This window comes from Erythrolamprus reginae, chromosome 6, assembly GCF_031021105.1.
Source record: "Erythrolamprus reginae isolate rEryReg1 chromosome 6, rEryReg1.hap1, whole genome shotgun sequence".
NCBI lineage: Eukaryota > Metazoa > Chordata > Lepidosauria > Squamata > Dipsadidae > Erythrolamprus > Erythrolamprus reginae.
In genome coordinates this window covers 58,420,332-58,445,211 of record NC_091955.1, presented here as the reverse complement: position 1 = coordinate 58,445,211, position 24,880 = coordinate 58,420,332, and the positions used below count along the sequence as shown (strand labels likewise).

Sequence of the window (24,880 nt, the reverse complement as noted above, 5' to 3'; positions counted from 1 at the left end):
CATTGGAAGTCATCTAATCATTTTATTAACTCCTCTGTTAAGTAACACTACCCTCACATCAATGACTCACAGGACTTTATCAGCAAGGTTTGGAAACTGAAACTGAATCCAGGTGAGATTATGGTTTCTTATGATGTGATTTATTCTTCAACTGGATTCCAACAATCAAAGCTGTCATGGTAACGAAGAAACAACTGTTACAAGACAGCACATTAGCTGAAAGAACTAATCTCATCCCAGACCACATATGTGCCATGCAGAAGTGGACTTCTGCCTGGTCACAATCTATTTTAAATACAATGAAGATTTCTACCGACTACATCATGGGCTCATCTGTGTCACCCATTGGGGCCAGTTTCTACATAGAAGAGGTAGATACCAAACCCCTAGGAAAGGGAAGCCTTCACCATCAACTCTGGGTCCACGTACCGGAACATGTTAAGGAAAATAATCTGGTTTTCCTGGACTATGCAGTACACTTTAAGGGAAACAGAAGCCTCAACATTGAAATATACAGAAAATTCCCAAAGAGAGTTTAGTACAGTGATACCTCTACTTACAAATGCCTCTACTTATGAACTTTTCTAGATAAGAACGGATGTTCAAGATTTTTTTGCCTCTTCTCAAGAACCATTTTCCACTTACAAACCCGAGCCTTCGAAATTGTAACTGGAAAAGGCAGGGAGAAACCTTTGTGGGGCCTCTCTAGGAATCTCCTGGAAGGAAACAGGGCCTCCACCCTCCCTGTGGTTTCCCCAATTGCACACATTATTTGCTTTTACATTGATTCCTATGTGAAAAAATACTTCTTCCTATAAACCTTTTTACTTGAGAACTTGGTCACAGAACAAATTAAGTTCGTAAGTAGAAGGTACCACTGTATTTTGACTATTTCGATTCTCACCATTCACTGGAGCATAAAATAGGTGTGATCAGAACTCTACATCACCAGGCTAAAGGTTTGCCTCCAGCAAAAAAAAATGAAGAGAAAAAGAACTAAAAAACATCAAGGAGCCCTCAGAACTTGTGGCTATCCCAACTGGGCCTTTATCAAATCCAGAAAAATATGTAGCGCCCCCCCCCCCCCAATAATAGACAAAGAGGAAAACAAGCAGTGAAGTAAAGTTGTAATTCCATTAAGTTGCAGAAATATCTGAAAAGCTCAAGAGGATTTTTAATCAACATGACATGCATGCAAACCCATGAATACACTAAGGAAGAAGATTGTCCACCCCTAAGATAAAACATCCCAAAAAGCAATGTGATATATGCAATACAAATCAGTGAGGCATATGCAGAACTGTGGTTTGAAGAAACAAAATAACCACCAATGGATGAGAAGCAAAAAACAAGAAAACAAAAACATTTTTAAAAACCCTTTAGAAACCTCCAGTTGTTTTTTGAAAAGCTCCTTTGGAACAACCATGATCTGGTTGATTGAGAATGTCCATAGACATCTGCAAGTAAACAACCAAGATCAGAGAGCACCAAAGACCCCATATTTCATTCTGAGCTACAAATATTCCCTACTATTGGTATAGTCCAACTAGTTAACTTCTAAGATAGAAGGCACAAATAAAAATCAGATAAGGAAAGTAGAAAATTAGTAGTAGTAACATTTTTTAATTTTATTTTTTAAATTAAACTCCTTCAAAGGAATGAACAAAACAGAACGGAAGAAAAGACAAAGAAGAATTTAGAAGAATGAAACCTGTTGTTATAATTCTAATGAAAATTGTGACTTTGTGTACCCCATTGATTTCTCTATAATAGTTACACATTTTATTAATTTTACAAAGTGTCGATTGTTAGAGAAAATGTAAGACTGCTATACCTTTTGTTTCCTGTGAAAAAATGCAGATTTCCAACTTCATGAAAAGCCTGGGCCATCAGACCATGCTGATTATTTGTTTGAAGAATTTCTGTTTTTCATCCATTTGAGGGGTGAAATGTTTGAATATTTAATAGTAAATATATTTAGAGAAAGCAACTTAATATGACTAGTTTTTAAAAAATTATTGTGTTTTGCTATACTAGTTATTCTACAATTTTAGTATACTATCCAATTAGAAAGCTCATGGTAGTACAAAACACATTTTAAAAATACACTTTTAACACTCCACTCACAATCAAAACAGTAATAAAATAACATTTGCCACAATCACCCTATGGTTCAAAGACCTAGTAAAATAAAGTGGTCTTTAAGACTTTCCAGAATGAGAATAGAGTTAGGGCTCATCATACTTCCAGGACAGTATATTTGACTCTGAGAACTATTACAAATCTGTGTTAGCATTTTGCATTTTTTTTTAAAGATCTTCCCATTTCTGTAATACCAATTTACGAAACATTTTAAAGCCAATTATTTTTGCATTCAAAATGCCTCATTTCAAGCTTACAGTAGAGGAAAATATGAAAAAAAAATCTCTTTCAGGAAATGACCAGGCTGAGTCCAAGGGAGGGGTCAAATGCATCATTAGTCATGAGTCCCTTTGTGCCCATAAGAGATCTAAGTTCAGATTACCTAATTTTTCAGAGTATAAGACGCACCTTAGTTTTCTCCCCCTTAGTTTTGGGGGAGGGGAAAAAAGGAAAAAAGGCCTCTGCCTTTTTGCCAAACAGCAAATAGTACATATGATATACTCTGTTTGCTGTATATTTCTGTGCATGCATGTCTGACGCATAGAAATAGCAAAGAATTGGAGAAAGGTACATTATGGAAGTATATTAATGCCAGAAAGTTTACTTAAATGTAGTCTAAGGTGACCAGACGTCTCGCTTTTGAGCAATTTGTCCTGTGTCCCGCGGTGTTTTCAAAAAGTCCTGATTTTTTAAAAGAAACACCAGTCGGCGGCTTGAATGCTGGCTGGAGATTGCATTGGAGCCGGAAGGACCGGCTCTTCATCCATCATGAGCTGCTTGCTGGACAATGACATGGCTTGAAGGGATCACCCAACAAGCAGCTCATGATGCAAAGTGGGGAGGGGTGGGATGAAGCAGTCACCCCACTTATTACGTGCATGAGTCTTGGCTGTTCTGAGCTGCACTGGATTTTTTTGAAAAATTGTTGTGGGTAGTTTAAAGGCAAAGAATCAAGCTGAGGGGAAGTAGAGGAGGTGAGTCAAAATAAAGTGGGGACAGGCAGGGGAAAGTTAGAGTGTACCAAGTGGGGGGAAGCAGAGGGGGGAGCATGCTCCCCTCCCTTTCCCCCCCTTTTACTCCCATAACTTTTTTGGCGCGATAGACTACGGATTTCTTTGAGTATGCCCAACAATGAGAGAGAGAGAATGTGTGTGTGATCAGCAGGTTGTAGAAGCAACCGAGCATGCGCCTGTCTGGCGTTAGAAGCCCCACCCTAACACTATACTAACACTGAGGTAAAGTTCTGTAGAAATTTTTTAGTTGTCCATCTTCCCCCGCTCCCCCTGCTTCCCCGCCCGGCGATGGTGTCCCACTTTATCGAATTTATAATCTGGTCACTTTAATGTAGTCACACTAACTCCTCCCAATTATTTAAATAGATAAGAGATAATCAGGGTTTAACTCAGTGCCTTATCTTAATACTGAGCAGGACACTGTTACAGATTATATTTTTACAGATCTTTAAATCTGATTTGGCTTTCTGGAAGTATAGTTATTCTCTGCTATTTAAAAGACAATACAATAGCACAAGGCCTCTTCAGATCAAGCATTTATTTTAAAATTCATTCATTTTGTTGTCTAGAACTGTGTTTTTCAACCAGTGTGCCGTGGCACACTAGTGTGCCGTGAGACATGGTCAGGTGTGCCGCGAAGCTCAGAGAGAAATAAAGCAAGAGAGAGAGAAAGCAAGAGAGAAAGAAAGCAAGAGAGAGAAAGAGCGAGAGAGAGAAAGAAAGAGAACAAGAGAGAAAGAAAGCAAGAGAGAGGGAAAGAGAACAAGAGAAAGAAAGAGAGAGAGAGAGAGAGAGAAAGAAAGCAAGAGAGAGAGAGAGAAAGAGAGGGAGGGAAGGAGAGAGAGAAAGACATAGAGGGACATAGGGAGGGAGAGAGAAAGACAACAAAAAAGAGAGGAAGGAAGGAAGAGAAATAAAGAGGGATGGAGAGAGAGAGAAAGAAAGAGGAAGGAAGGGAGAGAAAGAGGAAGGGAGAAAGAAATAGAGCAAAGGGGAGGAAGAGAGAGAGATAATTTTTTTGTCCAAACCTTTTTTAGCCCCCCCCCCCCCCCGGCTCAATGTACCCCAGGGTTTTGTAAATGTAAAAAATGTGCCGCGGCTCAAAAAAGGTTGAAAATCACTGGTCTAGAACAATAATAAAGCAGTCTTTAAAAAATAAGTCTAATAATTTGAACATTCTATAGACATTTATATTTATTGACTTACTTCCTTGCGGTTTCAGCAGTCCAACATTGCCAGCAGTCCACCTCTTAGCAATTTACCTCCTTGCAGCTAGTTTCACCTTCAGTTCTAGCACTTGGCCTGCCTGTGCTGAATCATTGTGGGTCAGGAGGCTGATAATCAATTGCTTGTGTTAATCAGGCTTTGCTCTATTTGCTGCAAGGAGGTAAAGGCCAAAGGGTGGGGATGGCTGGGTGGGGCTACATTTGGTATATAAGATGCACCCAGGTTTTCACAACCTTTTGGGGGGTAAAAAGTGTGTCTTATACTCAGAAAAATATGGTAATGTCATCACCAGAGAAATCAGAAGAGCCAAGCAGTTCAAATGCATACAAAGATTTATTGTAAGCATAAGCTCTCTACAAGAGTGTGAACTAATGGTCAAAGGAAATTAGTGGACATTAAAAAGAAAAAGAAATTCAAATTGGGCTGGACTTATATCAAAGGGATTCATGACTTGTGGTGTATTTAACCCATCCCTCAGGCTCAGCCTATTATTACCTGGTATTGTTTCAATAATTTCAGAAGTGTTTTAAATTTGAAACACCTTTGTATTCCTGAAACAATTCCACAGTGACTGAGTTGGATGCTTTACACTGTCAGTAACAGTTGCTTTGAATTTTAAAACTGGTTGAACTGGCAATATTTTGCATATAGAATAGAATAAAATAGAATTTTTATTGGCCAAGTGTGATTGGACACACAAGGAATTTGTCTTGGTGCATATGCTCTCATATCTCATATCACTAGAACCATGCATACTTTTGTAGTTGTTTTGCTGGGAAACCTATTCTCTCTGTCTATTTATTTATTGATAGATGAATCTTAGCAATAGCTATTCAATGGCATTGGACCAGAGTACCTCCGGAACCGCCTGCTACCGCACGAATCCCAGCGACAGATAAGGTCCCACAGAGTTGGCCTTCTCCGGGTCCCGTCGACTAAACAATGTCGTTTGGCAGGCCCCAGGAGAAGAGCCTTCTCTGTGGCGGCCCCGGCCCTCTGGAATCAACTCCCCCTGGAGATTAGAATTGCCCCCACCCTCCCTGTCTTTCGTAAACTACTCAAGACTCACTTATACCGCCAGGCATGGGGGAGTTGAGACACCTTTCCCCCAGGCTCTTTTATACTTTGTTTTATGTTTGGTATGAATGTGTTGTTTGGTTTTTTAAATAATGATAGGGTTTTATATGTTTTTTAATATTAGATTTGTTCTACTATAATATTGTTTTTATTATTGTTGTGAGCCGCACCGAGTCTTCGGAGAGGGGCGGCATACAAATCTAATAAATAATAATAATAATTATTATTATTATTATTATTATTATTATTATTATTATTATTATTATTTTGTCTCTCATCAGAGAGAAAAAAGGAAAGCAAGGCTATTCTTCTGAGTGTACTGGAACTCCAACAGCAGACTGCTGAAACATCGGCTCCTTACTATTTTCCTCTCTCTGAAATATTTAAAATAATACAGTTCTCCAAGCATAACACATGTTCAAATTTCCTATCAGATCAATATACGAAATATAATGGATTATAAACTTACCAATTGTTCGTTCATATGAAGCGATCACTATTGAGACCTTTGACTGGGGAATGGAGTTGCTCTCAACCATGCTGATGCAAGAAAAACCTTCTACTGAAAGATCAGGTGCTTCTGGTTCATACGTCAACTCAGCTCCCATAGTAAATGTCACTTTTCCACGTGAAGTCTTTTGGTTTGCATATGTTTCTGTATTTAATCTTCCAGGAAAGTCTTGTTTGATAAAATAGATTTAATGAAAACATCTTAGCAGTCCTTACAGATTAGAGATTCTGAATATATTAGATATTATACTATTATTCCAGAGAGTTTTGTACTGAAAGTAGATATATTTTACAATGTACTGTTGATTTTAATTACATTTAGGGCATTAGAGAACATCTAAACTATCATATGATCCAGGGATGGGTCCTACCTTGTTGCCAGTTTGCTTCCTCCCATGTGCAGTGGTATAAAATCCCCAAAAAATGTTTAAAAAAGCAACCCAAAAGAAAAAAACAGAAAAAAATTCCAAAAAAATTCCTCCCCCCAAAAGCCAAAAACAGTGGTGGAAACTTGGCATCTGTACATGTGCAAAAGGAAAAAAAATGATTAAAAATCCCCCCCCTAAAAACAATATTTTTAAAAATCTGATTTTTTTTAAAAAGATGGTGTTGTCCACAGACCAGCACTGACCAAACCAGTGACATCACCAGCAGTTCGCTGAGAGAAGAAAACTGTCTAGTGAAAATATTGAAAGAAAAGTTTAATGATTCAAAAGGACAGGCTAGTAATATTTATAGCATGTTATTACAAGTGGAAGAGGAAGTGATTAAAGGCCTAACAAGATATTGGCAAAATGAATTACGGATTAATGAAAGCGAGATGGAAGAAGTAGTAGAAAATATACATATACATAAAATAAAGAATACAAGAATTAGAGAGATGAGAAGGAAAATTTTACATAAATGGTATTTCACGCCAGTAAAACTAGCACACTTCCAGAGGAAAGGGAAAGGAAATTGCTGGCATGGTTGCCAAATAAAAGGAGTTTTTATGCATATGCTCTGGGAATGTGTTGAAGTTCAAACATTTTGGAAGGAAGTACAGAATGAAATTAACAATATGCTAAACATTAATTGGATAATTACAAAAGAATTAGCAATACTAGTTAAATATGGGGAATTACGAGAATTTAAAGAAATCAAAACAGCAGCTTTGGAAAGCGCTCAAGCAGTAGTGGTATTAGGGTGGAAAGATAGCAATAAATGGACAATCGAGAATTGGTACTGGTACATGGTGGACCACATCCATTTCGAAATTATGGAAATAAGATTAAATAACTTTGATGAAAATAAATTGGAAAAGCTGATGGCACGATGGATTAAGGTGAAAAATTATATCTTAAGTAGAATTTATGACGATAATGTGAAAAATAAATTCCAATCACTTTTTACATGTAAAGAAATGTAAACTGGAGCTAAGGAAGAAATTGAAACTTATTGTAAATAATATAACCCCCTAAATGGTGGTGGGGGGCTTATAGGTGTTGGGCACGTTTCCTTTTAAGTATTTTTGTTTGTTGTTAATTTAGTAAATAAACCAATTAAAAAAAATTATTTAAATTATTTAAATTAAATTATTTTTTAAAAAAATCACCAGCAGTTCGCTACCAGTTTGGGTGAACTGGTCCAAACCAGGCGGAACCCACCTCTGCTATGCTCCCTTCCCTAGGTCTTCTCTTCCCTCACACAAATTTCCTTTCTTTTTCTCATCTTTGGAAAAGATAATATAGCATTGTTATGAAAGGAAAGGAAATTTGTGTGAGGGAAGAGAAGACCTAGGGAAGGGAGCATAGCAGAGGTGAGTTCCGCCTGGTTTGGACCAATTCGCCCAAACTGGTAGCAAACTGCTGGTGATGTCATGATGATGTCATGGAACTGGTTCGGTCAGTGCTGGTCCATGGACACTGCCATATTTTTTTAAAAAACAGATTTTTTTAAAAGAATTTTTTTGGGAGGGGGGATTTTTAATCATTTTTTTTCCTTCTGCACATGTACAGATGCCAAGTTTCCAGCACTGTGCATGTGGTAACCTTCTTGTTTTTGGCTTTTGGGGGGAAGAATTTTTTTCTTTTGGGTTGCTTTTTTAAACATTTTTGGGGGATTTTACACCACTGGCACATGGGAGGAAGCAAACTGGCAACAAGGTAGAACCTACCCCTGGATCATATGATAGTATAGATGTTATATTTAGGAAAAGGGAGTAGTTTTGCACCTCAAATCAAGTTTCTTTTAACAAATGGAATAAAGTAAAGTGGTTTTTGAAAATAAGCTGGACGAAAAATTGCTGGAGCCCCATTACCTTTCATCAGAAATAACTAAATTCCAAAGATTATGTAATGTTTTTAACAACCTTTCCAGTTTTGATGTTCAAAAGTGTGCAGAGGACCAACAGTATTCAACAGCCTTCAGTCCAGCTCTACCATCTCCAGGGAGCTGCATTCTTCTAGGCTTGGGTAAAATGAGGTTGGCCTTCTTGACATTTTTTTCCTATCAGGCCCACAAGCCTTTGAAAAGATGGAATGTATATTTGGTCTAAGCTGGATCGTTGTTAGGACTGCTAGAATGGGCAGAACATTATGGGACAGAACAAGAATGGAATGGTTGGTGGTGGCTATGTTATTTTTTGTACTATTTTTTCATTTAGAAGAATCTTGCAATGATATCACAGTGAAGAAGAGGTTATTTGTGCTCATATTTAATTACACAAGAATTCTTGGATGAAGGTCCAATGCTTTTTGTTTACATAATATGCTTCAATCTTTCTTCAAATAGTTCTTAGACATTTATTGCCTGGATCTTTATTGACTATCTCAGGCCTGTTATTCAAGAAGGGCGAGTTTACTACTTGAAAAAAGCAATGAAAAAATTAAACTTACATTTTTCATGTAATAACATTGCAACAAATTTCCCCATTTAGAAAGTCTAAATGTTCCAGATATTCTCGTAAAACATTACTTGAGAAATTATAAACTTCGAAGTGTTTCTGTAAAGGAGTCTCAGAGACATAACTATGTAAAAGCACTGCCATTCTACTGATGGAATGGCATTTAGTTCTATCTTTCAGGAACATATACAACTAAAAACCAGTTTACTTCTTTCTAAACTGCTTTGTTCCTAGGCATATCAGCCAATACCTTAGAAAATGGTTTTTGGAGAAAACTGATAATTCAGTTAGGTTAAGAAAACTTTAAACTTGAAAATTATGTTTCTCATTTTAGGCATTTATCGCCATGCTCCTTTTAAAGGAGGAGATCTGGGGGGGGGGGGACCTTGATTTCTTTGAGATTCTTAATTTCAAATTGTGCCAATATAATTTATCTAAACATGCAGTAAATAGAATAGTATATATTTTATTAAATTATTATTAGAAATACAGTGTTCCCTCGATTTTCGCAGGTTCGAACTTTGCGAAATGTCTATACCACGGTTTTTCAAAAATATTAATTAAAAAATACTTCACAGTTTTCCCCCCTATACCACGGTTTTTCCCGCCCAATGACATCATATGTCATTGCCTAACTTTCACCTGCCTTTAAAAAAACATTTTTTATAATAAACTTTAATAAATAAACATGGTGAGTAGTAATCTAAATAGTTGCTAAGGGAATGGGAAATTGTAATGTAGGGGTTTAAAGTGTTAAGGGAACGCTTGGGATACTGTTCATAGCCAAAAATAGTGTATTTACTTCCGCATCTCTACTTCGCGGCAATTCAACTTTCGCGGGTGGTCTTGGAACGCATCCCCCGCGAAAATCGAGGGAACACTGTACTTCAGTTTGCTTCTCTATAGCAATATGAAAATTAATTCCTCAGACATTATATATCTATATCTATAGATATAGACACACACACACTAGCATGTAGTTAAAGTTTTATTATAATTCTAATAATTATTAGTGTGGAATGTTTAAAAAGAATTGTCAAAAAATTCAAATGTTCTAAAATCAAGTTGCTGTGTGTAGATGTGTGTGTATTCATATTTACATACATATGCACACATTGTTTTTCAATATTTGATTTTTTTACAGTTTATTTACAGTTGTATATACATCCGATTTCTAATGAGAGGTACTTACCTCGCACGTGAGCAAGAAATAAAGAAAGCAATTTCCTGCTGTATTTAAGAGCTCGACTGTGGTTGTTTGATTTTTCCAGAATTTCTCTAAAACATTTTAGCGTATCCATCAGATCCAGAGGAACTGAAAATAATGTTCTTGTTTGACAGATACCTATAAAGAACCCAGTTATTTTAATAAACTCTATGTCTAAGTAACAAATGTGTAATATACAAAAGTAAAATTGCACAGAAGTTTACTGAAACTACTAGTAGCAGTATTTTTGTTACAAGCATGGAGCGCACACACAGGCATGGTTCAAACTGGAAACATATAAACATTCTAAACAAAACTCAAAATGGAAGGCTTTGGGTTATTACATATCCAGAAGAAATTCAGGCTAGAAGCAATGAAATTATTGCAGTTGGTTAGATGATGAATGTAGGCTCCCCAGTGAAATCAGCTTTGAAGCAATGATCAATGTCAATTTGTCTGGAGATGAAATTTGTGGCAAGAGTAAATGCATCATATGTGGAGGAAATATCAATCTTCAATAGAATGTTTAAGTAATTTGGATTGATCACTGAAGCAAATTTGAAAATATAAGAGTAAGGAAAAGAATCTTATCGGTCTGAGTGGATACTTCATGTATGATGCTACATCCTTTATCTTAGTTGCTTCTCCCAGATGTGAGATGTTTCCAGTTATGTAAAATGAAAAATAATTGATTTGAATATTCAGTTAATGCCAGTAGAATATAGTGTTAATAATTGGGATTTTTAAATTTTTTACACACATTTGGGGAGGGAAAAGCAGACAACTTGTGCAGAATTCCAGAAGTTTATAAAAAATCTCACTGAATTGAAAGACTTGAGTGTAGGAGTGTTATATTAATTGTAAATATAAGGTATATTTAATATATATTACTGTTCTTGTTGAATTAGTTGAAGCTATTATTTTATACACAATCTAGAACTACTGTACATTGATTGAATCAATTTTTGTTAGTATTATCTCAATAGCTATAATGTAGAACACCTACATAATTGGTTTTGCAAGTATCTTGTAGGGATAAAATAATATATTAATAAATTTTACTTTAGATACCAAAATCTATGCAACAAATATAAGCTGCATGTGATCGAAACAAAACAATTTATTCATTCATAAAAATAATCCAAACGAACACAGACACTTAATTATCCCAAATAGCATGAGCTCTGAAACCTGTAAAGAATATATTTTACTTATCTTCATACCTAAATGATCAAAATGTTCAACAGTTGCTCCTTTCCATTTTGTAGCAGCATACAGGTTTTTTGCAACAAAGTTTCTGCAGCATACCTTAAGAGAGTATTTTCTGATACAGTTAACAGTTTTTTCAATTGAGGGGACCAGGTTAAGTAGACTAATCGTCTTAAAAATTTAAAATTAGACTCTAAAAATCCATCACTATAATTTACATTTTCAAAAATCGAAGAAATAATAAAAGCCAATGTACATTATCCGTAATGGATTATCTTCACAAGAAAAAACAAACAAAAAATAGGACATTCTTATTAACAAGATGTGCATGAGAAACAGTATAATATTTCCTTGGGACAAGACTTTTCAAAATTTAGTTTTATAAACTTTCATACAGTTACCTAACCTGAACTTCCCAAACTAATCAGAACTCAGAATTCTATCATTGCCATGCTCCTATTTTGTCAGCTCTCTTCACTATATCCAACCTAGCTGAAAAAACAAGGTGATATGCATGATCCCAAACTGGTAATCTTGTTGCTTAGCACCATAGTACAGTGGTACCTCAAGATACGAACCCCTCGTCTTACGAACAACTCATGATACGAACCCGGGGTTCAGAAACAAATTGCCTCTTCTTACGAACTTTTTTCGAGTTACGAACGGTTCAGGAGGCTGAAGTGAATTCAAGTCGAGGGAGAGTCTGCCCGGAGACCGATGACGCTGCAGATGGGAGAATTTCCATTGGCCCATGGAAATTCTCCCATCTGCAGCGTCATCGGTCTCCGGGCAGATTCTCCCTCGACTTCAGCCATGAAGCAACTTCAGCCTCCTGAACCGCGAACCCGGAAATTCAGCAAAAGTTCGGGGTTCAGGAGGTTGCTGGGAAGCCCCCCAGCCCGGCGGTCACCTTTTAAAACAGCCGGGCGGCTTCCCAGGAGCCTCCAAATGCCGAACTTTTGCCAAACTTCCGGGTTCCGGGTTCCGGAGGCTGACGTGAATTCAAGTCGAGGGAGAGTCTGCCCGGAGACCGATGACGCTGCAGATGGGAGAATTTCCATTGGCCTTCCTGTTGCCAATTTTTTTGCGGGTTTTTTTTTTTGGTTGCACGAATTAATTGACGTTACATTGTTTCCTATGGGAAACAATGTTTCGTCTTACGAACCTTTCGTGTTACGAACCTCCTCCTTGCACCAATTAAGTTCGTATCATGAGGTATTACTGTATTTTATCCCCACAAAGTGATATGGAGAATAGGAACAGAATGGGACTTTTAGCCTCCTCCATTTGGCCGAGCCCATTCCGTCCCCAGCCTTCCACCCCCCAGCCATTGGTTGCTGCATTTTCTCCATGGCCCTTTCACCGAACAGGTCTCAAAAGCACTTTTGCCCTGGCCTTTTGGATGCAGGGGACACTTGGCCGCCAGCCAATCAGAGGATTAATTACTCTTCATTTCTTTCCCTGTTGGAAAGTAGCCTTTTTTTGAGAAGGCGCAGGAGTTTTATATTTTAATTTGTGTGTGCATGAGTTTATTATTTCCTTATCAAGAGACATTATTTTAGAAGCTCTTTTTTCTTAGCTTTGAAGTTTTCACAGTCTTAAATTAGCTTTATTGCATTTTTTTTCCTGACAGTGGCAGGAAGGTTCCGGGAGGAGGCGGCGAAGAGGAGGAGGAAAGGGAGGGCAAAGAGGGCCGGCCACAGGGCTGGGTGTGGTGTCTATCTGTCAGGAGTCTGTCTGTCTGATGTCCCAACTCTGATCGTCATTGATTTTTGGGGTGGTTGTTGGGCAAGTTATGGGAGGGCCAGGGAGAAAAGGCAGCAACAAATGGGGGGGGGGGCGGAAGGCTGGGGACGGAACTGGCTCAGCCAAGTGGAAGAGGTTCAAAGTCCTAGACCCGGATAGGACTGCTTTTCCAAGTCAAGAAAAGAATTAAATAGATACCTTTTAGCGAATTCTGTTCTTAAAATACATTTGAGTTTCAGGGAAACAAGTTTTATTAAATAATGAGAAAGGACAGAGAAAGAAGTTGACTCATATGGAATTCCTATTAAGCCTGTCCTTTTAACTCACTAACCAATCTGAGAATCAGGGTGGAGCTTCTTGTTAGAAAATGAGACTTGGAACCTACCCATTTTTGCTAGAAGAAATAAGTTTAGATTATCTCTCATTTTTGTTACCTTATGAAGAATTTTAATGTGCCTATACAAAAATCTTTTTCAGGCAGTCCAATACATAACTAAAGATTATATTCTTATATTTTATAAAGCTTTTGACACAAATTTCAATTACAAGGTTTTTTTTCTTTATCATCTAAAGCAGTGTTTCCCAACCGGTGTGCCGCGAGACATGGTCAGGTGTTCCGCGAAGAAATAAGCTCAGCTTCTGGTCTCGCAACATTTTGTGAAGAGCAAAAAGTTGTGAGACCGGAAGTTGAGCTTCCTTCTTTGCGCCTTCCAAGTTTTCCGGCAGCTGCAGTGCCCCGCCTGGCTGGAGCTTCCCTGGCGGTGGCGGCAGCAGGTGAGCTTTGGGGCCTGGTTGGAGGGCGGTCAGCTGTCAGGCGGAGCTCCGAAACAGGCACCGATGGCGGCGGCTGGAAATGCTGGAATTGCGTGGCTGGCACTTGCCTGCTGGCTGGGCCAGGATGGAGGCTCCAGCCCCACGTCCATGCCCAATGCAATGCCAGCATGTACGGCGTCTAGCAACACGTCTAGCCACTGCCGTCGGTGCCTCTGTTCCAGAGCTCCGCCTCACAGCTGACCACCCTTCCGCCGCCCCACAGCTACTGCCCGCGGCCGCTGCCGCCACCCTCCCACCATGCCCCAAAGCTCACCTGCTGCCGCCGCCAGGGAAACTCCAGCCGGGCGGGGCGCTGCAGCTGCTGGAGCCCACTGGCCTGAGAACCTACTCCCTTCAAGCCCTGTTCGCAGGATGGTTGGTTATACTTTGAAATGGGTGAGATGAATGAAGCGCCGAAGCGCTCGAGTGCGCGGGCGACCGCCCCCTTTCCATCTCACCCAAGGAAAAGAGCCGGGGGGGAGGCAGGTCCCACTGCCTCCGAAAAGCAGCTCAGCGATGGGGTCGGGATGCGAGACCCCATTTCTCCCCACCCGCAGCTTCAAATAGAGATGTGGAGGGGAAGCAAAACTCTGCGGCCCTTTTTGCGAGCTGGTATTTGGGCCCCTTTGGAGCGAGCACCTCCTTCCCACATTTGCCCTGGGTGCGAATAGTTCGGGAGTTAACACTTTTGGGGGTCTTTCCACCCCAATTTCTTCCCGCTTTAAGCCTCGGCGTGGGAAGAGCCTTTTGTTCTTCCGCGGTTTGACGGAGCCGTCCTTTGAGAAAGCTGCATCTTTTCGCCAGCGCTTTAAAAAAAGACTGAACTCAGCTATTTGGAACCGTTTTCGATAGCTTTTACGTTTTGTAGCTGCTGCCTGATCCTCAGTCTGCTCCCCATTTGCAGAAGAAAGACTCCCGGGTTTTGCAAAAAAAAAGGGGGAGGGGAAGGAGGGGGAGGGAAAGACATAGAGGGAGGGAAGGAGGGAGAGAGAAGGAGGGCAAAAAAGAGAGGAAGGAAGGGAGAAACAAAGAGAGATGGAGAGAGAGGGAGAAAGAGGGGGAAGGAGGGTGAGGGAAAGACATAGAGGGAGGGAAGGAGGGAGAGAGAAGGAGGGCAAAAAAGAGAGGAAGGAAGGGAGAAACAAAGAGAGATGGAGAGAGGGAGAAAGAGGGGGAAGGAGGGTGAGGAAAAGACATAGAGGGAGGGAAGGAGGGAGAGAGAAGGAGGGCAAAAAAGAGAGGAAGGAAGGGAGAAACAAAGAGATGGAGAGAGAGGGGGAAAGAAAGAGGAAGGAAGGGAGAGAGAGAAAGAGGGAGAGAGAGAAATAGAGCGAAAGGGAGGAAGAGAGAGATTTTTTTTGTCCAAACTTTTTTTTAGTGCCACCCCCCCCCACACACACAATGTTCCCCAGGATTTTGTAAATGTGAATAATGTGCCGCAGCTCAAAAAAGGTTGGGAAACACTGATCTAAAGTACTTTACCTTTTCTCCAGTATTAGTGATTAATTCTTCTGAGCAAGACTCTTCATTATCTGACTCATGGAGTTGTTTTTTTCCCAGCAGCTGTCTCTGGGCAAATACCAACACCGGAGTTACTTGCTCCGTATATCTCTCACTAGAAAAAATTAGATGCATTTTATAATAAATATTGTTAATATATTTTTTAAAATCATCTCTTCCCTAAAGTCACTTTATGTTACTTACTGTGTAATTGTGTTAAATTGCATAGCAATGTGAACTAGTGATTCCCATTTCTTCAAACGAAACAGAAACTCAAGAGTTTGCAGAATGAAGTGACGAATTCCTTGGAAATCTATAATGTTCACATCGTCAAGGGGATGCTCAAAAGAAAGGTTGGAACCCCCTTCATCATCAATAATACCTCCTGTGCAGCTTGGAACACTAAAATTTCCCTTGGGCTCAATAATCTGTAAGTTTAAACAGAGGTCATAATTTCTTATCTCCTTTTGCAAGCAAATCATCATACAAATATCAAGTACAAACTCAACTAGCACTTATGTAAATTTTCTTTACATTATATCAAGTATATTGTTCATAAACATTTCAATTTTTAATAATATTGCATGTATCCCTGATTTATATTAGTAGCAAACTCATAACAATATTATATTTTGTTAGTCTTCAATGTTTACTAACATAAGCTATGTTAAGAGCCGAGGTAATGCAGTGGCTGCCAGCAGTTTGGCAGATCTAATCTAATCAGGCTCAAGGTTGACTCAGCCTTCCATCCTTCTGAGGTGGGTAAAATGAGGACCCAGATTGTTGGGGAAAATAGGCTGATTCTGTAAACCGCTTAAAGAGGGCTGTAAAGCACTGTGAAGCATTATATAACTCTAAGTGCTATTGCTATTGTTATATGTACCTCTCCCTTTAACAAATACAGTGGCCACATTAATTATACTGGATGTTAGAATATGAACATGTTAGAGAGACATCCTGGTCCTTGTGACCATTCCCAAATTGTGTATAGTGAAGCAGATATTATCTAAGATGGCATTAACAATGACATTTGTTTCGTATTTTTTATGAAACCCATGTTGAGCAGATCTACCAAGATTGTTTAATTCAGCAAATTCCTGCAACTATAATGATTCATACACAAAGACAGAGGAAGTGGCATACATTCTAATGCACAAATTCAGAACTTTTAATTGCACAAATACTGTATTCAGTGCATTCTTGCAAATTCATGTTCCTATTCTTCCAAGATTTCCTTGTGTTATCTTCTGCTTTAAAAAAAAAAAATCTCCCTTTTTTGAGCACATAAAATAAACAAAACCTAGTATAAGACGACTGCTACATCAGATTTTCACAAAACATTTATCTTTCTTGAGAAATGAACCCAAATTCATTTACATTGAATAAGAAAAACAGTGTAATCATATTGCACGTAAAGTATTTTTTCTGTGATATTTTTAAATGTAAAATGCACACAATTAAAATGAATTGCTAATCTTTGTTTAGTTGCTTAAAATATATAAAAAAACATGCATTACATTAATTGCAGAAGTAAAAATATATTTACCTTAATATAATTGTTATCTTGAATCTCAACTATCATACTAAGCAAGGCATCTGATGCCATATAGTATGGTAACCAAACGGTCTTCAGAAAAATATCCTTGTTAACAGGAAAAGGTGCATAACAAGATCCTGTATGCTTCATAGTCATTTGTATTTCCCGAGTATGGTTCCAAAGGTCTCGGCAGGCATTCTGAAGCAATGTCCAGTGGCGACCCCGATGGGCAAGAACCTGGATCATATTTATCAAATGCACAATTAACAAGTAGGAGTTGGATATCACAGTGATTTAAATACCGTGTTTCCCCGAAAGTAAGACAGTGTCTTACTTTCTTTTTATCCCCAAAAGCCCCACTATGTCTTACTTTCGGGGTATGTCTTATATTGGGAAAAAAATTGTCAAATTTTTTGTTTTAACCATAAAATTAACATTTATTTACAACCTGAACAGTATTGTATTCACCACAAAACAGCAGATGATACCCCAGTATGCCAGTGTGTATGTTTTACTGATGTATGATTAATACTGTGTGCATTACCGTATTTTAAGCAGGAGGCGGCAGTGACAAGTGCAGGGGACGGCGCGGTGACGTATGGAGAGGGGGACGGCGCGGTGACGTATGGAGAGGGGGACGGCGCGGTGACGTATGGAGAGGGGGGCGGCGTGGAAGTGGGCAGGAGGTGGCGCGCATTAAGATCAGAGGGAAGTGGCAGACGCGGTGACATATGGAGAGGGGGACGGTGCGGACGTGGGCAGGAGGCGGCGCGCAGATAGATGAGAGGGAGGCGGCAATACCCCCGTGTTTCCCCAAAAGTAAGACATATGTCTTACTTTCGGGGTACGGCTTATATTAGCCGACCCCCCTGAAACCCCCGATACGTCTTACAATCGGGGGTGTCTTACTATCGGGGAAACAGGGTAGTAAGTATAAATCCAATTTCCACTTGTAAAAAAACTTCACATTTAAGTGTGTTCATTTGTAAGAAATCTGCTGACTAAACTATTTCATTGCTTTAAGATACTAGTCGGTATATATTTCACATGTATTATAACTGTTTTATTAGAACTACCTAGCACAGACTTCTAAAGCAATACCGAGCAAGATTTTTGTTTATGTAAGCCAATTATTTATTTATTTATAACCCATTCCAGTCAACCATTCAACTTTCAATTGAACAATCTACAATTCCAAAAATTCATCATGTGGGCTAATGTAGGTAAAAGAAGTTGACTAAAGCAATACCACAGTGACAATTAGAAAATAGTTACAATACAAAAAGCATACACTGAAATGCAACCATCCATATATTGGCGATCAAAATATTTAAAACCTAAATACAACCAATTAATTGAGGAAATTAAATTAAAAGAGGAATAGGTATAGAACTTGTTCTCCAAAAGCTTAATGAAACAACCATGTTTCTCATCTCTTTTAACAGGTATCTAGCGCCACAAGTTAGGAGCAATTTTTCCTAATTAATTTGCACCTAATGCATATTATAAAAGATTAGCAGCTTGCCATAAGAACTTTTAGATATTAAATTAACCACTTGTATAAATAAACTATAATACTGGAATGAATGTTATAAACCATCGTGAATTTCTAATCTAAATCATGGCTATTATTCCCTTTTCTGTATGGTTTAGCCTCATCTAACAGTGTATGTATGTATGTATGTATGCATGCAGTGTGTGTGTGTGTGCACGTGTGTGTGTGTGTATTTCATTGTACATATGTTGTGCATTGACAATAAAGGTTTGATTTGATAACAGCTGTGGTTAGAATGCTGTACTGCAGGCTACTTCTGCTGATTGCCAATTGCCAGCAGTTTGGCAGTTTGAGTCTCACTGTCTCAAGGTTGGCTCACTCTTCCATCCTTCCGAGGTGGGTAAAATAAGGACCCAGATTGTTGGGGGCAATATGACAACTCTGTAAACCATTTAGAGAGGGCTGTAAAAGCACTGTGAAGCGATATATAAGTCTAAATGCTATCGATATTATAAAGTAAGGTTTTTCTTAAAACTATGATTTGTTGGACAATGATTAGTGGCCTTAATATTAATCCATATTGTGTGCTTAGCATACCATGCCATATCAACAACTATAACTTTGTGTTAAATGTAAATTAGAATTCTTGTTTACTTTTGCAATCAGCTATCTAGAAATTATTTTAGCTATCTTCCGATTCTTGCACCACTAAAATCAGTAGATTGATTAGTAATTATGACGATTTAAGAACTTCCAGGGACATATAATGTTGTATTATTGTTTAACTCTGCTATCTTTTATTTATTTATCTGTGTTGGGGAAAAGATCTGTTTAAAAATAGCCATTCCAGTTGTTCACAAATTGTTCTATGTTGTATTTAAGGATTTTTTTAAAAAAAGAAATCCTTACAGAAAAAAAGCAAATTCTATTCCATTTAATTTAGCAAAAGCATCATTTTCTACATTTCCTATTATTACAGTATATTATTAAATTAGTTTAAACCAGGGGTGGGCTGCTAGCCGGAACACTAGATTTAAATTGTCTCCCATTAAGCAAAGCTATAAAGCTTTTGCTTTGATGCAAAGAGAGAGAGGAATAAAAGCAAGCGTAGTTTCAATCAGAATAATCACAAAAGGATTGAAAATTAAAATTTATGAATGGTTTAAACTAGGGGTGGGCTACTAGCCGGAATGCTAAATTGGGCTTGCCGCAGTGGCTCATGAGTGCTAGTGGGGGTCAGCATGATTTTGCTTCTGAATCTGTGGAGGTAGCAAAATCGTGCATGGAGCCACAGGTGTACCTGTGTTTTGGCATGCGTGGAAGCAAAAAAACCTCGCCGAAACATGGCCACACCTGCGGCTCCATGCGTGATTTTGCTACCTCCTTTGGGAGGGCGGGGCTGGAGCAGAGGGGCAGCTGCAAAGGGGCTGGCTCGGCAAAAGTGCTCCCAGGAAAGGGGCTGTGAGAGGGTTTTCTCCAAGCGTGTCGGGAACACCTGCTCAGCCCCTCTCATAGCCCCTTCACTGGGGGTGCTTTTGTCCCGGGCTGTCAGTGAAGGGGCTGCAGGAGAGGTGGGGCAGGTGTTCCCAAAGTGCTCGGAGAAAGCGCTCTGACAGCCACTTCGCTGGGAGCGCTTTTGCCGAGCGCTTCCGGAAACACCCGCCCCGCCCCTCACAGCCCCTTCATGAGAGGAGCAGGACAGGCGTTCCGAGCGCTTCGGGAACGCCTGCCCTGCCTCTCCTGCAGCCCCTTTGCTGACAGCCAGGGATGAAAGCACTCCCAGCAAAGGGGCTGCCGTTCTGGTATTTTTAATATAAATTAATAATTTTATATTACATAGTTTTATATGATGGTTTGAATTAAATTTTGATGATGAAAGGGAAAAAAGAATAAAGAAAAGAAGGGAAATAAATTAAACTATAGTAGATCAATTGTTGGAAAATTTGAATAATTAGAATAGAATAGAATAGAATAGAATAGAATTTTATTGGCCAAGTGTGATTGGACGCACAAGGAATTTGTCTTGATGCATATGCTCTCAGCGTACATAAAAGAAAAAGATACATTTGTCAAGAATCATGTGGTACAACACTTAATGATTGTCATAGGAGTCAAATAAGCAATGAAGAAACAATCAATATTAATAAAATCTTAGGATACAAGCAACAAGTTACAGTCATACAGTGGGAGGAAAAGGATGATAGGAATGATGAGAAAAACTAGTAGGATAGAAGTGCAGATTTAGTAAAAAGTCTGACAGTGTTGAGGGAATTATTTGTTTAGTAGAGTGATGGCGTTCGGGGAAAAACTGTTCTTGTGTCTAGTTGTCTTGGTGTGCAGTGCTCTGTAGCGACGTTTTGAGGGTAGGAGTTGAAGCAGTTTATGTCCAGGATGCGAGGGGTCAGTAAATATTTTCCCCGCCCTCTTCTTGACTCGTGCAGTATACAGGTCGTCAATGGAAGGCAGGTTGGCAGCAATTGTTTTTTCTGCAGTTCTGATTGTCCTCTGAAGTCTGTGTCGGTCCTGTTGGGTTGCAGCACCAAACCAGACAGTTATAGAGGTGCAGATGACAGACTCAATGATTCCTCTGTAGAACTGTATCAGCAGCTCCTTACGACCTTCTCTATAAGATTTATTTTTATAAAAGATTTGTATAATGTATAAAATTGATTTAATGTTGAAAAGGAGTTAGATAATTAATGAAACTGTTGGAATATTATAGAGCTGTATATATTATTTTTAAAGGTCACTATACAAGATCATATACTTTATAAATTGGATTTTTTGTTGTAGAGACTTTAAATATTTGGGGGGGTTTTCCTTTATTATTGCATATTGGTAAGTTAGTAATGTTATTAACCAATGGATGGGAGTGTAGTGATGAGATTAGAATTTGTTTAAATATGGAAAATGAGTTAAAATTTAAAAAATAAATAATAAAGTTGCATTCCCTTGTCAAAAATATCGCATGGGAAAAAGATCAGAAATTTAGGGCATTTGGAAATGAGAGGGGGAAAGATAAAAAAAGATGAGTAAAGATATAAATTGAGGTAAAGTAGGAGCATGGCCTAAAATTAAGAGGTACAAGAAATAATGAGAATGTATGGCGACTAATTTGGAAGAAAATTGAAAATTAAAGGTTAATTAATATATATATGTAGATTGTTCTTATTTTCGTTTTAACCCTTGTAATATTTTGAGTGTCTTTGCGACGTTTCGGCGAAATCACATTCGCCATCATCAGGCTGAAGTTATTACCTTTGTGCTGCTTTGAATATGGTTCAAATTTATATGGTTCATATACAAAGCAGCACAAAGCTAATAACTTCAGCCTGATGATGGCAAATGTGATTTCGCCGAAACGTCGCAAAGACACTCAAAATATTACACGGGGTAAAACCCAAACTCAGAACAATCTACATATATATACCCATGAAAATCTACAAAAACATACACATACACACACAGAGCTCAAAAATAAATATAAATAAAGGGAACACTTCAGCAACAGAATATAACTCCAAGTAAATCAAACTTCTCTGAAATCAAACTGTATGGTATATGTGTGGATGTTTATGTAAAGGTGGTGAAAAAATAAAAAAATCTTTTTAAAAAAAGATTGCACCTGATTAGTAATGAAACATAGAAACATAGAAGACTGACGGCAGAAAAAGACCTCATGGTCCATCTAGTCTGCCCTTATACTATTTCCTGTGTTTTATCTTAGGATGGATATATGTTTATCCCAGGCATGTTTAAATTCAGTTACTGTGGATTTACCAACCACGTCTGCTGGAAGTTTGTTCCAAGCATCTACTACTCTTTCAGCGAAATAATATTTGACTTCCATGAATCACTGGAAAAATAGAGGGAATGAACTAAAAAAAGTTTTAAATTATCCTACATTATTTTCTTAAACAGTTCTTATCTTGAAAAACAAAGCAATGGAGCAAGAAACTAGAAATTGTCAGAAATATATTCTTGCCAAATGTGTGAATGTTATTTGCTCAGGAGATATATGTTTACTAGAATTATAAATATAGTTAACATTACCACAGCTCTTCTAAAATATAGGAATATTTTCGTGAAATGTTCCAGGACAGCAGTATAACAATTTGCTTTTTCACGATCTTTAACAGTAATATAACCTTGAGGCAGTCGAGGAGTGTCTTTATCACTCAACTTAGAACTACGATCAGAAGAAATAATGAGTTCTAAAATAAAAACAAACAAAAATCACTGAGTTTAACTAATAGCAATTCACAAAGTAATTGTAAAAACAGTTCTAAACCTATTATTAAGAGGACAAAGTCTATACAGTAAGTCGTTAGTTATACTAGTATATTACAATAATATTTTTTCAAAGATAAAGGAAAATGCTACAAAATATTCTATATATACCTAAATCTCTATGTAAGGTAGGTTTTTAAGTAAATAAGTATCACACCCACATCTCCAATCAATACGTGTTAATCAGTGAAAGATGATTCTTGGTACAATCTGAATTAGTCACTTCACTTAGTCATTTGAGAATACTGTATATACCTCACTCTACTTTCCCCAAAAAATATGTTTCCAATACTATAGTGCATTGGCCCCCCAACCTTTTGGGCATCAGGGATGGAGTCCATGGGAGAGGTTTTTAAAGGGACCAGAGGGGGCATGGTTTCACGGGCTGCCTGCATCCTGCAAATGGGGCTTTGCTTGTTTGCGCAGCCCAGTTTCTGGTATACTGCAGTTCAGTGCCAATCCACAGACCAGGGGTTGTTACATGTTACATTTATTTGGTTACTTGATTCAATAAAAATAATAAACAGAGGGCCGGGGTGGCATAGTGGTTTAAGTGCAGCACTGCAGGCTTCTTCAGCTATCTGCTAGCTGTAGTTCAGCAATTCAAATCTCACCACCAGCTCAAGGTTGACTCAGCCTTCTATCCTTCCGAGGTGAGTAAAATGAAGACCCAGATTGTTGGGGACAATATACTGGCTCTGTAAGGCAGTCAAAGCACTATGAAGCGGTATATAAGTCTAAATGCTATAAATGCTATAAATAAGCATGATAGGACAGATGTAACAAACCTTTTAGCTGACTTGTCCAGATGATAAAAGGAAAATTATTAACTTTCTTTTATAATGTTTATAACTGCTATCTTAAATCCACATTACCAAGGAAAACCAATTGGCTTCCTTACCAGTTGCTATGAGATTATTCTTCCTTTTAGAGTTCTTCAGTTTGTATACTCTCTTGCTTTATATGAAAATTACCATTTCCCATGGATTATTGACAACTACGCCGGTTTTGATATTTTATCTGTCCATAAACTTTGCCATAGGTATAGATTATAATTTTTTCAAGGTCCACAGATAGAGAACTTGGCAATATGTAGTGAAGGTTTAGCTGTGAGTTAATAAATTATACTTTTTTGAAAGTAGATCCCTAATTTGTGACGATACGATCAATTCAAAAATTGTCAAGTACCCGACATGCATGTGGCAACCCACCTGAATCTTGGTCTGAAGTTGAGTGTTGAGTCAGTTCAGTGGATTCACTCATGGCATCAATTTCAGGGGAGAGACAACTATTGTAGTCAAGTATGCTTGAGCTGGAAACAGTGCCTGAAGAAATACTTTCTAATGTAGGGCTAGAAGCAGGCAATGAAAGCCCATTGTCGAAGGCAGGGGAAGTAAGGTCAGGGGTGTCTGGGCAAAGAAGAGCAAGGAAGGTTATATACATTGAAGATGAGCTGTTAGCAGCAGAATATTCAGGGAAAGTATTTCTCCAGAATTTATAACTGGTCCCAGCCTAACAAAAGATCAAACTAGAAAAAAATCTGAAGAAATGTTTTTCAGCATTTCTCCAAGACTGTGTTTGATTACTTATCTGCTGCTAGTAATAAAGAAGATTGATGGTGCAAAAGGAATTAGCAGTGATGCATTATATTGTTGCTGTCAAATGATACGGAATGGCATTCTGTTGAAAGATATGTAATATCATAAAGTATTGTTTCCATTTCCATTAATTCAGGAAATTCCTGAAATGTCTCAAGAAGGAAAGACATGCAGTATTCAAAAGTAAAAAGTAAACTGCCTGAGGGTAGACAAGAATGGGTGGAAACTAATCAAGGAGAGAAGCAACTTAGAACTAAGGAGAAATTTCCTGACAGTTAGAACAATTGATCAGTGCAACGGCTTGCCTCCAGAAGTTGTAAATGCTCCAATACTGGAAGTTTTTAAGCAGAAATTGGATAAACAACATCAATTCTTATTTTAAATATTTGACTACAATAATTCTGGTTTTTAAGATGCAATACTATTATCTATTACCTGACAAACAAGAGCCTTGTTTGTGGTAATGCAGATTAAGATCAAATGGTCATCTAGAACAAAATAACTACTGAAGAGACAGAAACAGTAAAGTTTCTATAGTGAGCTCAAGGCAGATAACTAGAAAGAATCAACAACCAAAAGCCATTAAAATCCCAGAAGTAGAAAATGTAGCAAAATAGAAAAAAGAAAGAGAG

General features: G+C 38.2%; 1 protein-coding gene across 5 annotated transcripts in view; it reads right to left on the bottom strand.

Annotated features, from left to right (window-relative positions):
* Window positions 1-24,880, bottom strand: part of CFAP54 (cilia and flagella associated protein 54) — a 175,143-nt gene that overhangs the window by 56,817 nt on the left and 93,446 nt on the right. For all 5 annotated transcript variants that reach the window (XR_011559487.1, XR_011559488.1, XM_070755886.1 and 2 more), the window contains 9 exons: window positions 23,862-24,059; window positions 22,414-22,574; window positions 16,875-17,102; window positions 15,533-15,756; window positions 15,311-15,443; window positions 11,284-11,368; window positions 10,046-10,198; window positions 5,929-6,138; window positions 1,835-1,922 (listed from right to left, as the gene is read on the bottom strand). Coding sequence is in view for 3 of the 5 variants with exons in the window: in XM_070755886.1 (XP_070611987.1) it covers window positions 1,835-1,922; window positions 5,929-6,138; window positions 10,046-10,198; window positions 11,284-11,368; window positions 15,311-15,443; window positions 15,533-15,756; window positions 16,875-17,102; window positions 22,414-22,574; window positions 23,862-24,059 (1,480 nt within the window). In the remaining 2 variants the exon portion in view is untranslated. The remainder of the gene's footprint in view (window positions 1-1,834; window positions 1,923-5,928; window positions 6,139-10,045; window positions 10,199-11,283; window positions 11,369-15,310; window positions 15,444-15,532; window positions 15,757-16,874; window positions 17,103-22,413; window positions 22,575-23,861; window positions 24,060-24,880) is intronic.